The sequence below is a fragment of the Equus przewalskii genome, chromosome 9 (genome assembly GCF_037783145.1).
Source record: "Equus przewalskii isolate Varuska chromosome 9, EquPr2, whole genome shotgun sequence".
NCBI classification, from domain to species: Eukaryota; Metazoa; Chordata; class Mammalia; order Perissodactyla; family Equidae; genus Equus; species Equus przewalskii.
In genome coordinates this window covers 75,882,110-75,898,060 of record NC_091839.1, presented here as the reverse complement: position 1 = coordinate 75,898,060, position 15,951 = coordinate 75,882,110, and the positions used below count along the sequence as shown (strand labels likewise).

Here is a 15,951-nt window from a genome sequence, read left to right as displayed (position 1 = left end):
ACAACACCGTTTTTTTTTCTATTGCAGTTATGTTGGAATTCCCCTTGACATCACATTGGTGGGCTGCTTTAGGTATATATATATATGATATGCATATATATGTATGTATAATAGAAATATATATTTACTTATAAACTAGGGGCATAAAAATATTTTTTATGTGGGTCAGGTAATTGGATCAGATGACTGCTCAAGGGCTTTATCATTCTAAAATTACAGGGAATAAAACACTAGATATATATTTATGACATATTCTTTTGGTTCTCTTTTCTACATGAATGGCATTACTGTCTTCAAAGTTGTACAAGAAGAAGTGAAACTGTTTCATTTCATTTCTTTCCTCTGCCCACAAATTGAACAACTGAATTCATAAATCATATATCTAGTAAGAAAATTCACCAAATGAAAGTGGACTTTTCTAAAGCTTTTTCTTTAGCTGAAGCCAGGTATTAACCATAAAATATTTTTAGGTTTCTTCTTTTCAGTAAATTTGGCAATGGTTTTTATCTGATTATTGTCATACTTAGTGATGAGAAATGGAAATGCACCACTTTCCCACATTCTTTTCTCTAAAGTCGAGTTGTCTGCTTATAGAACCAGTATGATTTATATTCTCTATTAGTCTCCCTCACTAGAGTTTAATTCTCCACTTGCTTTGCATGTCCACAGTCTTAGCTTTGTTCTTTTCTCCAATATTGTTTAGTGCATTCAGAAAACACATGTAGAAAGTACTGATGTTTTATTTTGTATAAGCCTTTCAAAGATGTAAATTTTTAATAAATCAGAAAAAAGATACTGAAGAAATACTATAAGTATAAATGGAAATGATCTTTTCTCTATGAAAAACAAGAACTTATCTCTTTTGGATTTGATTTACAATATGAAAAAATTCACTGAACCCTAGTTAGCTAAGCCACACTGCAAGTGCCACCTTGATGTCAAGGAGAGTCAAGTTGGGCAGAAGAGAATGGCCAATAGAATTTGCTAAAAATTTAGCTGTTTTAGTTTCAATGACGAGGGTTGGGTTACTTAGAGGACAGTTGCCAAAGGATGTCTGAGGTAACCATCTTTGTTTTTCTTTGAGCTAAAAATTTAGATATAAGAGAATAGTGGCTAAACATCCTGGAAATTCTGTCTCCTGCTCTCACCCTGGGTCTGTGTCTGCGTAAGGAAGTTGTACAGTCCTACCAGGCCTCTGACCCACTGAGGGCTCTTACTTCAGGGACCTTTACCCTTCTTGGGAGTTACACTGTTACTGCCTTACAGGGAACAACAGCTTTGTGAATGCCCTGTAGGGCCAGGTTAATATTTTAAAACAAACAAGAATCACTGGGCCAATGAAATCACAGCTGAAGGCATTTTCATAAAACCAAATAGCTCAGGTAGGTGGAATTCTGGTTTTCAAAATCTTTTCTATACTTAAAAATATTTTCCCAGTTAGTGAGCACGTTTTCCTTTTATAATTAGAGAGAAAATGCCTTATAAAATATGTTTTTAAGTAGCCATAACACAAACAAACGGCAAGTTTGAGGAGCTAAAAGAATTGAGAATTGTAAATTGCCTGGCATGTGCTTTGACTTCATTGCCTTTGTTTCGAGTTTCAAGAGCTCCTTACTAGAAATTTGACAGAGCCATGCACCTATTCCCTGGAGGAAGTTTTGAATTTCAACAATTTACCAGCATAGAATACATACCTCCTCTCAGCTGAATCTATAAACTACTCTATTTCAAATGCTATGTCCGTTTCAGGAACATTATTTTAGTCATGACAATTGTTCTTATTCATAATCTCACCAATGAATTATTCATTATTGGTAGTTAACCAAAACTGCCCTTTCATTACTTGCAGGATCCGGCTTAATTTTGATGATATGTGGAGGCCAGACTTTAGCATACTGTTTATTCAAAGACAACTTTATCTATCCAGATCTGGAAGAGTTTTAAAAGAGCAGCTGAACTAATTTGCCTCAGACTTTCTATATTATTACAAACATTGTATCAGAGCTAAATTGTGTTTTTTGTTCATGCCTATATTCGAGGTTAAATTTATTCAGGATATGTTATAGCTATGAAAATAAAAAGGAGATGTTAATGGAGAGCAGAAGGATCCTAGTAAAGAATTCATGAACAAAACGTTGCAGTGTTTCCCAGAGCATGTTCCATAGAGCATGAGTTCTGAAGTATGCTAATAGTGCCATGCAAGGAAAATAAAAGTTGCATGTTTAAGTATATTTATAGAATCCTAGGTTTTAGTAAAACAGATTGATTAATTTCAGGACTTCTCGGAATCTTCAACACACCATGGTGAACAAGGCTTCTCTAAGCAGGTCCTCAAACGTATTTGACCAGTGACATACTCGGAAAATGCTGATGTATCATGTGGAAAGTGTCACATAGAAGAGGGCAGATTCAAAACTATTGCAAATCCCTGTAACTAGAATTAGATTCTATTATTGTCCCGCAGTATTTTTTTCTGTGTTAAAGCATTCTTGCAAAATAATTTATTTATTTTTTTGACATCAGCATCGATTTCTTTCCCTGGACTGTGGTCTTTAGCGCATTTGAACCACCTGGGGATCTTGTTACAATGCAGATTTTGGTTTAGAAGTTCTGGGGTGGAGCCCGAAATTCTGTATTTCTAACAATTCCAGGGAAATGCCTGCACTGCTGGTCCATGGACCACAGTTTGAATAGCAAGGGTCTATGTAGTTGAGACCATATGTTTTTAAGGTTGTATAGCTATGAACTGCCAGTCTTATGCTTTTTATATCATTTATTCAATAAATGCTTGTTGAATTGGATTAAAACTGAAATGAGGTGTTTATATAATTGTCTTAAATATTTACCACTTTTTGATATAGTTAAAATATCTCCTGATATAAAAGAAGTGTACGCCATGGTTACAACTAAAATACAAGCATCAGAAACAGAGCAGGAAAGTAACATCCTCTTCCCCCACCCTCACCCCCCACCCTGCCCCCACACAAGAACATTTTTGGGAAACAATTAGAAACCAAAAAAAAAGCCATCTCTAGATTTTTTTCCTGGATCAGTCTTTTTACCCTAAAATCTGTTTCTTCCATAAAAACCTGCATTCGACCACTAAGAAACGTCATGCTAATTGTGTGTATTCTAGGTGAGCTTCCAAAAACCGCTTTGCGTTGATCAGTTACTGGTTAGATAATATAAGCTTCTCATACACATGTGAAATGAAAATAATGATACCGTCTCCTGTGCTTCTTTCTCGAATTTACTTATTCACACAAACTTTTGTCTGCCATCCATTATTCTCACTCTTCCTGTTAATTTCCTCCAAAATGTTTGCTAATGGGAGTATCAAAATCTGTAACTCAACTAAATCAGTCAAGGGACTGTAAATTCCATTGATACTAATAAAGATTTTTTTCGTCAATGAAGGAAGGCAGTATAGGGTGGCTATGAAAAGGGTCAGCATTATGATCTTTGATTCCCCGATTAAAATCCCATTGGCAACACATAGAAAAGAGTCTTCTTGGACATACCACAAAATCAATTCTGATCAATCGATGAAAAATGCAAATGTCAAACAAACCATGAATACGCTGATGAGAAAGTCTGCCCCTATGAAACTCATATGCACAGAAGAAATTTACAGAAACATTAAAACTGCCTAAATAAATTTGACAATTAAAAAGGATTTGGTTGATTACGTTGTTTTTAATATAGTGAGAATTAAGTTACACTAGTAAATTAGAATAAGAATCTCTCCAGACTCAGAAGACCTTAATATTTTGTCATTCTGTAGCATAGCTTAATTAGCATGCTTATTTCTAGGATTAGAATCCATCTGCCCAGGTAATTACTATTATGTTAATCCTCTTTATTTTTTCTCCTGATCACAAGAATAGTCTATAGTTTTCTTCTTTTACTCATTAAAATGATTGTCATTATCTATTTGATGACACCATTTGACAAACAAAAAGTAAAAATACAATTAAGGTGCATATTTTAGCTTAAAGATATTGTGTATCAGATGTAGCAACCAAATATTCCCTTTAGGTTTTATTGCCTTAAACTGTATATAAACTTCTCAGAGGCCAACAGTCGTGCCAATTTAACTTACTTTTTCAGTGTCCCACATGGAATTATATGTTGGTAGGACCCTATCTGGTATTTTGATGCATATTTTTCAGATGAAACTGATACTATTTTCATATTTTTAAGAAACATAATACTTTTATGTTATGTATAACCTTTTAATAAATATGCTTTAATTATACTATTGTGTTATCTTATAATGTAAACTATTTACATGCTCCTTTAATAATATTTTACTTAAAAGAATTATTTCCCAAGTGAATGACCAGTGTCTTTGCTTTTGCTGACAATGATCCCAAAATATACAGGAGGACTATTTTCACATCTGCAGTCTAAAGATTTGACACCTATTTAAAATTTTATGGATTTCATTCAACCAATTTACCTTAGTAGCTGGATTGATAAGTTCAAAAGCTGTTTGGTGTTGCTCTAAAGCCGGAGAGATTATCCTATAGAAGTGAGAATATATGTACTATAAGATAAAGAATTTTATGACAGATAGCCTAAGGAAAAATAAAGGCATTTCCTAGAGTTGTTCTTCATAATCTTTAGAAACCTGAATTGATAGGTAAATAAATCTATAACAAAAGCATCTGTAGATATGGCTGTAGTAAAAATTGTCAGAAAAGGGAGGAAATACAATTTTGTTCAGATGAAGATAATGTAATTCTTCTATTGAAAATTTCTACTGTAGAAAAAGGCCTCATAGAAGTTGTAAAAATTCGGGAATATAGCACATTTTTAATAGAGGACAATAAAGTTACAACTTTTCCAAATATTATGCCTTCCTTCCTTACCTTAGTTGTTTCTTTTAGATTTTCTTTTACTCTATCTAAATGTTTCTGGTAGTTCAGTAACAAGGGGACCAAATCATCTTTAAAAACAAAATTAATTATCATATGACTTTCTTCTTTCACCCTCTCCCAGGTGCCTAATAATTCAAACAGGAACTAAAAATATTTTCCAGTTATTATCTTAAATGAACCTGCACAAAATATCGATTTGTTAATCTAGCCAGTATTTTCAAAGCTGGTGTCATATTTAGCTATTTAAAACCGAGCTCATATCTCTTTACTATTCCCATGTATTTTTTGTATATTAACAAACTCTTAGAGACTATCACAGTAATCATTAATTCATTGTAATCAGTAATTCATTGTTCAAATATAGCAAAATATAAAGGGTTTGAAGAAGAAAATAAAGATAACTCACGAACTCGAGTGTTTTTGTGTGTTTATATGTGTATGTGCGTTTTTTGACTACTTTGGATTAGACTATAGTTTTCAATTCTGCTTTTTTTTCACTTTTTATATTCAAAACATTTCATTAAACATATTTTAAGTGTGTTGTTAATGGCTGTATATTTTTCTATAATATTAATGAATTAAAACTTATTTAGCCATTTATTTATGATTGATGCTTAATTTCTTTATAATTCTTTCTCACATTAAGTAGGCAGACCTTAGGTAGATCCTTATTTGCATTCTCAGGTATTCCTTTAAAATAGATCACTAGAAGTAAAATTATTAGGTCATATGGTATGAATGTCTTTTAATTATTGAAAAATATTTCCAAATTGCCTTTCAGAAAGTTTGTACTAATTCATTCCCCCACCAAAAATCTGAGAGTATGCATTTTACTGCCCCCCTCCAACATGAAGAATGGTCATTTTTACACTATTAATATGCATCTATTAAAATAGTATTTTTACAATGCATATCAACTCCTAAGTTGTTACAACAAAATGATTTATATAATTGAGACCTAAATTAATATGGTCCGTAGCCAATTCTAATTTAGAGAAATTTAATTTCGTCCTACTTCTAGAGTAGCCTTTAACAACAAATATCGATCAAATGCCTACTGTGTACAGCACACCAGTTACCCAGCCATCTATCCATTCATTTAGCCAGCCAACAAACATTTTGCTAGACTCTGAGATATCACGCTAGGCACTAGGAATGTTCAAGTGTAACATAGGTAAAGCAACGTACTTAGTAGTTTTTAGATTTCTAACTTGCTATTGTTGGGTAGATGATAGGGTGTAAAAGGAGAAGAATTTAAGCTATTTGAGGGCATGGATATGGTTTATTCAATGCTATATAACCAGCTCCTAGAACAGTGTCTGGGACATATTAGACATTTCAGGTGCACAATAAATATTTGTTCAATGAGGAGAAAAAACAAATTCATTTTTCCTTGCTTCAAAGCAGTCAGCTACGATCTATCAAATTAGTTGCATGTTGGAAGAGTCTGGGACCTGTCAAACACTGGCACACCTGGGAGGGGATTGATCATTGTACCGATCCAGCCAAAGTCCTTAGTGTCAAAAGGAAAAGACCCACACACATTGTCCTTGGAGAAAGACGATATTCAGTAGCAAGGGAGTAAATTGTTTAAACTGAATATAATTGGACACATTGTACCTTGACCATACTCACTTTGAGAGCAGACTCAGCAAAAACAGCATCCAACTTCCAAGGCATTGGTGAGTAATTTATATTCTACACAAGGGTTCTTGGGGAGATGGAGGAGAGGGTTGCGTTGCACGTGACACAGCACCCTTATTCATCAACTCATTAGACATCCTGGCTCTCTCCCTTAGCTGCTGCCAATGACTAGGTCTCTCTTCTCTTCCTCACCTTCTCTCCACACAGCCTCTAAAAATGCTCTGTGTGCTCCAAACCAATCAGATCCTGTCCACAGTTAATATAGACCAGTAAGTGAACAAAATCCTTATCATTGCCTGAGGGATAACCATCCTTTGTTCTCCAAATATGTCCCTTCACCTTAACCTATCCCAAATGACTTTGCAAAATATTCACCTTGTCAAAAAACATCTAGTCTCTTCTCAGGGCCAAATTTTGCTGCTGGAGTGGAAATGCTCTCTCTATATTCTAGAGCAGGTTTGACCAATACAAATTTCTGTAATGTTGGAAATGTTCTAGATCTGTGCTGTTCTATACAGTAGCCGCCAGCTACGTATAGCTGTTGAGCTCTTGAAATGTGGCTACTGTGATTGAAGAACTGAATTTTTAACTTAATTATTTTAAATTTGAACTAGTGGCTGTTGTATTGGACCATGTAAATCTAGAGGCTCTCCTTCCCATTGACAAGGGGAAAGTAATACAGTCTGCAGAGATTATAATGCCCAATCAGGCTGAGTTTGAGGCTGTTTTGAGGCAGAAAGATCCATCTTCAAGAAGAAGTGTTAAAGGTAATGGACATGCTTCCTTCCACGGTCATCACCAGATGTGACACTCCCTATTCTCTGGGAATCAACTGTCTGATTGCACTGGGAAATCAGAAAATTAAAAAACCCATCAGTTCCACAGTGGTGGATGGAGATGCACGAACTGGCCACTGTCTTGGTGTGGGGAGAATCTGTTCTCTGGCATGGCCTAGCATGGACACACCAGCGCTTAAGCAATCTCCAAGTGGCTTGTGCATAGAAAACCCAGAGATCGTCATCCAGGCCAGTATGCATTAAGGCTGTGCGTATTTTGACCAGTAATGCACAATGTATTGGTGTCTTTATTTTCCTTCATATAAAAAAAGTAACTTCTGTATTGAAGCTATGACTGAAATTTGATTTTTTTTCCTTTCATGAGTGTTTAGCATCAATAGATCTTAAAGGTGAAAATATGTTGGCCATACTTTTAAAAAAATCACATAAATTTGTAAATCTTGAAACCTAACTCCTCTTTCCTTTCCCTTTAAAGGCCTCCTGGTCTTCCCCTGGGTAACTAATACCATGTTTTCAGTCTGAGAGGAACACGAAATGGTAGTACATTCCAAACTATCAGCTTACAATTGGGTTAATGGAACCAAGGAAAAAGAATATATGGGAATTAGATGAGGTGGTGCCTACCATATTATATGACTATTTTTTTGGTCACAGTGGCTGTCACCACTGGGTGTCATTCTTTATCTTGAATGGTTTGGGAACTCAAGGATAACTTCTGATTCTCAGTCTAATTCTCAGTAGCTCTGAGAATGATTTAGGTTTTAACTGGTGATTTCTACAAGAGAATGTCAAACATATTTAATCCCATGGTAATAATCACCCTCTCTGCTTTCCCCAGAAATGTTTTGTAACCTTTTCTTAATTTTCTGCTCTTTTTACTCTCTTTAGATTTGAGATTCTCAGTCTTTTATTTGACACTAAAAAATAATTTTAGTAAATTAAGATGTATATAGGAGCTATCAAATTGGACTTGCAGTTCATTTTCTAGTAAATCCAATGTAGTCAGCAAGTCTTCTAATGAGTGAATCAGTGTGATTGGTTGTAAATTATAAACATCTTTTCCTAGGAACCTGCTGTCGTAAGATCGCTAGGATGCTAATAAAATGAAGCCTGGCATTAGGCAGAAAAACTACTGTTTGGTGTCTTCTAAAACTTCTGAAAAGCGCTGAGATTTTTCTGACTACCACAATAGGGGTAGGGGACAATATGTTAAACACAGCATAATTCTAACATACCATTGTTGAAAAGTGCATTGAGAGAAAATTATTTGTTTATAGACAGATACAAAAGATGAAGGTGGGTGTCTGCCCCTACTGTTAGCATCCTTCCACTGTATTTATTTGATCCGGTCAATTGGCTACTGTTCTCCTCTTCTTGTCCTTCATCCTTCTGTACTTGGTCTTTGGGCAAGATTATTCCTTTGAAAGTAGGTTAATGCCTGCTTCTGGTCTTGCCAAATGCCAGGAAGCTTTGTGCCAAAGCCAGCAGCAGATCTCAGCTGCCATGGAAGCTTCCACTCACAAAACAAGACATTGGCACCAGGAGCAGAGCTTTAAACAAGCTGCCCTTGGGCCAGTCTAGGTTGGCAAAGGTCATGGGAAGATCTGACACAAATCCAATTGCTTCCCATCTCAATAGCCTCACTTTACCTAGAACGTGGGGTCATCCTAGGTGATTCTGTAGGCAGAGTGCCTCCTAAAGGCCTTGACTTGCCTCCCTGCCTCAGCCCCATGGAGGGGATAATTTAACTCCCCCCCATTCCCACCACCCCAGGCCTCAGCCCTGGGTGCTATTTGGGATCTTCTCGAGGACCTGAAGTGAGTAAAGGGCTTTGTATTTTCAGGAGCCACACTGCTTAGAGGGAAGTAAGGAGTCCACAGGAAGTGGTGAGATCCCAGATGTGGTCCCCCGGTAAAGGAGTCTCCAAGGGGCACCCCTTGTCTCTGCTCCAATCCTTCCCTTTCCCTTCCCAACACAGAAAAGCCCTCTCAAGGAGTTCTAATGGAAGACCTGGTCCGGGCTATGCAACACAGAGAGAGACAGTACAAAGAAACCACACACCCACAAATCAGAGCACAATATGTGCAGAAAAATTCTCTGGGACAGCATGGCTCTCGCAAAAATGACAAATCAAGTGAGCAAACCTACTTGTATGGAAGATAGCACACTCAAAATATGGAAGAATTTCAACCACAGCGATAAAAATAAGGCAGCACTTTAAAAACAACTGTATCCACATTTCCCTTCAAAGAGAAAAATAGGAAACATCATCTCTGTAATGAGAACAGTCAATAATCATATGAAAGCATATATATAAATAGGTGATATATATGTCAAATAAATTTAGAAATCATGGAAATGAAAAATGCAGTCATTGATCTACAAAACTAAGTAAACAAGATAATTAGCGGTCAAATATGGCTGAAGAGAAAAGTGAATGACATGAAGAAAGAATTGAGAAACTCACTCAGAATTCAGCACAGATAAAGAGGTAGAAAACATGGAAGATAAATTGAAACATGAAAGATAGACTGAGAAGCCCCAACACCCATTTAATCAGAGTTTGCAAGGATATGCCAGTAGAACGGAGGAGAGAAAACATGTGGACGTAACGGGTGAAGGCCTTCCAGAACTGCAGAGCCGTATGTGCTTCCAGATGAAAAGGGCTTACCAAATCTCAAGTCACATGAATGAAATAACCCAGACTTGGACAAAGCACACAGAAATTGAAGACTAGTAATGATAAAAACAAAATTTTTAAAAGTAACCAAAGATAAAAATAGGTTATCCAAGATAGGAAAATGAACTTTCCAGAATGCTTGCTGGCTTAAGGAAGATACACTATGCAGATATATGTGGCTACTGACTCTCCCACTCCTCCACCCTCATGACCAGGTGAGGACTTGGTTTTGCTGATACTGAATTTTGTTCAAAAAACCTGGTGTTTACAAACATTTTCTTTAAGGAAACAAATAGATTGTTAGTGTAAATTTATCTTGAATGGGACTAAAATCTCTGATTATAAAAGGGAGTGGCAGTGAAAGAAATTGATCTTTCCAGATCTGACAAATCTCTGTGGAATATGGAAAGTGATACTACTCTCCAAAACAGAAAGAAAACACAAACACTGTTAAGAATACAATAGCAGATGTAGTAAAGATGCAGTGGATTTTAGAAATCTTATTAAAATTAAAAATTGAGAACATGATTAAACGGACAACTTTTAAGAAAAATAGAACACATAGAAAGCCTAAATAAATTAATAGTTATTAAAGAAACTTACTTTAAAATTAAACTCAAAAATCCTTTCCCTAAGAGCACATCAGGCCCAGATTGTAATTTTATCAAGTCATTAAAGACCAGAAAATCCCTATCACATACAAGATATCTCAGAGAACTGAAAAGAAAGAAAAGCTATCCAATTATTTTCAAATGTGATATAACATTGGCACCAAAACTGGGCAAATATAATAAATGAGAATAAAACAACAAATCTCTCTCATTTATTAAAATATATTTATCAATGCAATCCCTATCAAAGTTCCAACATTTTCCCAAAATAGAACAAAGAATCCTAAAATTTATATGGAACAACAAAAGACCCCAAATTGCCAAAGGATTCCTGAGAATAAAGAACAAAGCTGGAGGTACAACACTCCTCATCACCAGGCTGTGTCAAACATCTTGTCAGTCATTCTCTGGGGTCTATGTCCACCACCATCACGGCTCCAGGTTGGATTCCTGCAGTAGCCTCCAGTGTTGCTCCTTCTCCTCTGTCCTCTACATTCTGGCCAGAGTGACACTGCTAAATGCAAATGGGACCGCACCCCATACCTACCCGGGTGGCTCTGCCTGGACGAGACAGTAAAGTGAAAACACCTTCTTAGGAACAGCAAGACCCCTCAGGAGCTTCAGCCTGATTTCCTTCCATTTTTCCACGGCATTCTGTGCTTCGGTCATGTTGAACTACTTCTAGCTTCCCAAATTTACCCTACTCTCTCACTTCTAGGTCTTTAGAAATGCTGTTCCTTCTACCAGAACGATTCTCCACACCACATGCCTCTTCCATTTACCCTCTTCCTTCCTCTGCAGCTGCACAGGCTAATCCTCGGCCTGGCGAACTCTTTCTGGTCTCATCTTGGATGTCCCTTCCTTCAGGAAAATCTCTCTTGTGCCTTTCTCACATGAGACCACTGACAGTACCCATTCTGTGCATCCATATAGCTCCTAGTCTTTCTCCATCAAAGCATTTGTCGCATTACATTGGAATTGGCTACATTCCTTACTACACTATAACCTGTGAGGGTGGGAATAAGTCTGTCTTGTTTACATCTGTGTCCTGGAGTCCAGCACAGTAGCTATCCTGAAATAGATGCCAATAAATATTTACTAATTGAAAACACATGAGTTTTTTTTTAAAGATCCGATTTATAAATATATTCTCAAATCACAGAGGAAAGCTTATTTAATTTTCTAAAGGAGTAGTTTTCTAAAGGAACACGGAAGATTCCATGGAGATGCTTAGGGACCATGACAGTGGGAACACAGGGGAGGCAGAGCGGCCAGCTCCACTTTTTAGTGCTTTGCGTACCAAAGGATTTTTTGGTTTTCTAAAGCTGTCATACATTCCACTACAGGGCATGTGCCCACACAGCTGAGTCCTCATCTGGTATGCATGGGTGGTGTCCTAGTTTCCTATTTCTGCTGTAACAAATTACCATAAACTTAGTGGCTTAAAACAACACAAATTCATTATCTTGGTTCCGGAGGTCAGAAGTCCGAGTCAAGGCTCACTGGGCTAAAATTAATGATGAGGATGTGGACGTCTTTGGGGACCATTGTCCAGCCTACCACAGATGGGCCTCCTCTAAACATGTGCCCACATGTGCATGTTCTTGAACGCATACCGTCAGAAAGATGAAAGGCCACATTTTTCAAAAATTATCAAAAAGAGCCATGGACTCAGGTAAAATATAAATCACAGCTCTAGTGAATTTAGTGAAAAAATCTATTTCAAACAACTTATTTACATACATGTTTTTAGGACCATAACCTAAGGCATAAAATACCACTAATTTAATTAGTGTAAACTTTTTGGGAGGGTAATTTGGCAAAATATATCAAAGTAGAAAACACACGTATACTTTAATTCAGAAATTCTGCGAGGACTTTTCCTTATAGACATAATTGCAAAAACTAAAACTGCAAAAGAAGGTTCATTACCTGATTTACAGTACATTTATACAACGGAACAGGACACAGTCATCATAAAGAGCGTGATGCCTAGACAAAGACATTCAAGATAAAATTTTAAGTGACAAAATTCCAGGATGCAAAGTCTGATATCTCTGTGTAGTTTTAGAAAGGACTGTACATATGCTGGTCTCCAAACTAATTTTCAGGCAGAACACATGAAAAACCATTAACGAGGAGGGGGATGGCAGAGGCAAGGAAAGAAGATTATTTATTTTATGCTTCTCTACTGTACACATTTTCCATTGTGGGTGTGTATTACTTTATTTTATAAAAGAAGATTAGAGGAAGTTAATAATAATAATAAATAATAATAATAAGACTGAAATCAATAATAATGCTCACAAGCTTGTCTATACACCTCACACAGTTCTAAGCACTTTATACAGATAATTCTGTTTAATTCTCACATCTCTTGAGATAGGAACATTGTTATACCCACTTGGCAGATGAGGAAATCCAGGTTCATGAAGGTTAAGCCAATTGCTGAATGTCACACAGCTGGTAAACGGAGCACACAGATTAAATTGAGGTCTATTTGACCTAGGCCAGTGAGCGCTCTCAACCGTGGCTGCTATTTTCATTTTCCTGTATTTTTTCAAGTTAAAATAAAAATTCTAATAAATATCATCACATATTTTTAACATTGGTAAAAACTTTCTCAAATGTCAAAACTAAAAGTATCCTTTTCACTAGTATGTTGTAAATCCAAACAGAAATTGCTTTATCAAAGAGGCCCATTTTTTTTTTCTGCTTTTTCTCCCCAAATCCCCCTGGTACATAGTTGTATATCTTACTTGTGGGTCCTTCTAGTTGTGGCATGTGGGGTGCCTCCTCAACGTGGCCTGACGAATGGTGCCATGTCCATACCCAGGATCCAAACCCGCAAAACCCTGGGCCGCTGAAGTGGAGCTCAAGAACTTAACCACTCAGCCACGGGGCCGGCCCCAAGACCCCCATTTTTGAGGCTTAATATATTCAAAATATTTTTTAAAATTTTTGATGAGAAGCATTACTCGAAATGCTAGCATGGATAAACACTTATAAGGAGGACAATAAAAAGGAGGGGAAATGCAAACAGAGAGAAGAATAGAAAAGGAATGAGAAGAAAATTTATGAGATTGTGCCAATGCTGGAGATTCACAGCTTTAAGGAAACGCTTACATAAAAGTAGTCTAGGCTATCACTTCTGACAGCTGTAATTTTTTTCCATTAGAAGCACTAAAGAAGTACTGTCTTTCCATTACAGATAGGATGAGGTTGGGGTATTCGTCAATGAGAAGATGACACCACTAGGTCATAACTAGCATGCTTTATTGCAGCTGCTCCCACATACCAGCACACTCATATTTTTTTAAGGGAAAATAATAATTAAAATAAATAAGCAACTCATTGCCATTCTGGATTTGCATATAATTTAAAAATAATTTGCGCAAACTTTTCCATGTGAAAACTGTAACTGGTCCCATCCACTCTACACAGTTTTTCCAGGAGGTTCTGATGTGAGCCAATGAATTAGAGATCGCCTTACTTACATGCATCCATCCTTTCTGATTTCTTTTACCCTGGCTGAATCTCTTAGGTTAATTCGCTTGCATTGTTGTTTCCAAATGATGCCAGTGAGGTATTAAGGGTGGTCAGGCGGTTCTCCAGAATCCCTTGGTTACATTAATGAGTCCACATGTGGTTAAGTTAACAGATTCTGACTTGACAACTGTTAACCATTGCTAATTACTAGAGGTCTGTGGGAAGAACACAGATGTAGACCTTAGACCATATGACTACACATTTCAACATTAAAATCAAGTTATTAAACTGTTAAATAAAATGTTTATCCCTCTATCTTGACAAAAATATCTTAACAGCAATAAAATTTTTTAAATATGTAAAACATATTTTTTAAATATGTAATTTTTAAATATGTAAAATATTTTAAAGTATGACTTTTATATAACTGAAAAAGAACACTATTTCGAGAAAGTGTGATTTTATTATTATCGTACAAGTTTGAGTGCTCTGTTGATTGCTGGTGATGTTTGAGTGAGTAAAAAAATGAGACACTCCATAATTCATAAATTATTGTATAATTATTCCATGCAATTTATTTCTCTTGTCTTCATTTCAGGAAAAAATTAATTATGCTGTTAAAATCAGGAATTTTTCATAATTTGTGTTCTAATAACAGTAAAGCCATATCAGGTCTCTGTAATTCTTAGAGTATTTTTAATTGATTTAAATTTGGAGAAACTGCTCAGCTGAGGAATAATAAATAACATTTTTAATAAAATTTGCAATATGTATATTTGGGAATGAAACAGAAATTTTATAAAATTTAAACATTATTGAAGAAAATTTTATGAAATATTTCATTTTCATGATATAAATGTCTATCACTTTATGTGGTGGTTTTCACCATCTCTTACAGTAATATCTTCATTAAATCTTCATTTATATGCAATTTCTAGGATTTCGTTTAATTTATTCAAGTTGTGGATCTAATAAAAATAATTTTAGTGCATTTTCATTCTTTTGGACAGTAATTAAATCTGTATTTAATAAAGAATTTATAATGTCCTGTTTGCAGACTTTATGTGGGTCATGCTCAATATAAATCTCATTTTTGTTGTTTCCAGCTTTTAAAAATTTAAGCACACTGCCTCTTTGAACATTTTTGGTCTTCATGCTTTTCAGCTTTTTTCTCCCTGAGCTCTACTTCTCTATTTTCTATTTCTAGTATGATCTCAACATGAACTCATTCTCACTGACCTAAGGGATTAGGAACTAAAATGCAATTATAATCAAAGTGAACTTAATTTGACTGTATTTTTATTAAAAATGTAAATTAAATTTTGTTTATATGTTTTTCAAAAATGTTATGTTCTAAAATATTCAGAATGGTATGTAAAAATTAAAACGCAAAATAAAATTATAATGATTAATACAAATTTTAATGTAAATTATTTAAATGAACCTGAAATTATTTGGGAGGAAATTAATAAAATCTCATTAAATACTTTGACAAAAACAAAATTACTGGCAATCTCAGCATTTAGTGTCCATCTAGTTATCATTTAAAAAATTTAGATTATGCTTTACTCATGTTATGTCTAGACTTAAGTAAATGTAGATATAGATATATACACAAACAAATATAAGAGTAATATGAACTGTTTAATACTGCAAAATGTTCCCCCCATGCCACGTGCAACAATGGATGTGGAAGACCAGGACAGCAAGGACGTGGATGTTTGATACCACTGGGAAAGCATACTTCATTATGTCAGAGTCTAATGCAAGAACGTTATCCGAGAGGAAGGATTTAACCAATCGGTAATTTGCCTCTCCTGTTTCCTGAGTGCTTCCACATTCAAAAT

General features: G+C 35.6%; 1 protein-coding gene and 1 long non-coding RNA gene across 9 annotated transcripts in view; one reads left to right on the top strand and one right to left on the bottom strand.

The window, feature by feature from the left end:
- The window catches only part of TMEM244 (transmembrane protein 244), a 28,040-nt gene extending 22,748 nt beyond the window's left edge, over positions 1-5,292 (top strand). The window contains exons 5-6 of one of the 3 annotated variants that reach the window (XM_008523332.2): positions 28-72; positions 1,850-5,289. In XM_008523332.2, coding sequence (XP_008521554.1) covers positions 28-72; positions 1,850-1,944 — 140 coding nt within the window. In that variant the 3' untranslated portion in view covers positions 1,945-5,289. Of the gene's footprint in view, positions 1-27; positions 73-1,849 lie in introns of all 3 variants that reach the window. The other 2 variants (XM_008523336.2, XM_008523334.2) reach the window with 2 other exon arrangements.
- The window catches only part of LOC103552990 (uncharacterized), a 49,902-nt gene that overhangs the window by 11,559 nt on the left and 22,392 nt on the right, over positions 1-15,951 (bottom strand). For 4 of the 6 annotated variants that reach the window (XR_011522108.1, XR_011522107.1, XR_545363.2 and 1 more), the window contains exons 4-5: positions 14,113-14,319; positions 13,020-13,165 (exon numbers count right to left, since the gene is read on the bottom strand). This is a non-coding gene — a long non-coding RNA (uncharacterized lncRNA). Of the gene's footprint in view, positions 1-12,547; positions 12,608-13,019; positions 13,166-14,112; positions 14,320-15,951 lie in introns of all 6 variants that reach the window. The other 2 variants (XR_545364.2, XR_011522110.1) reach the window with 1 other exon arrangement.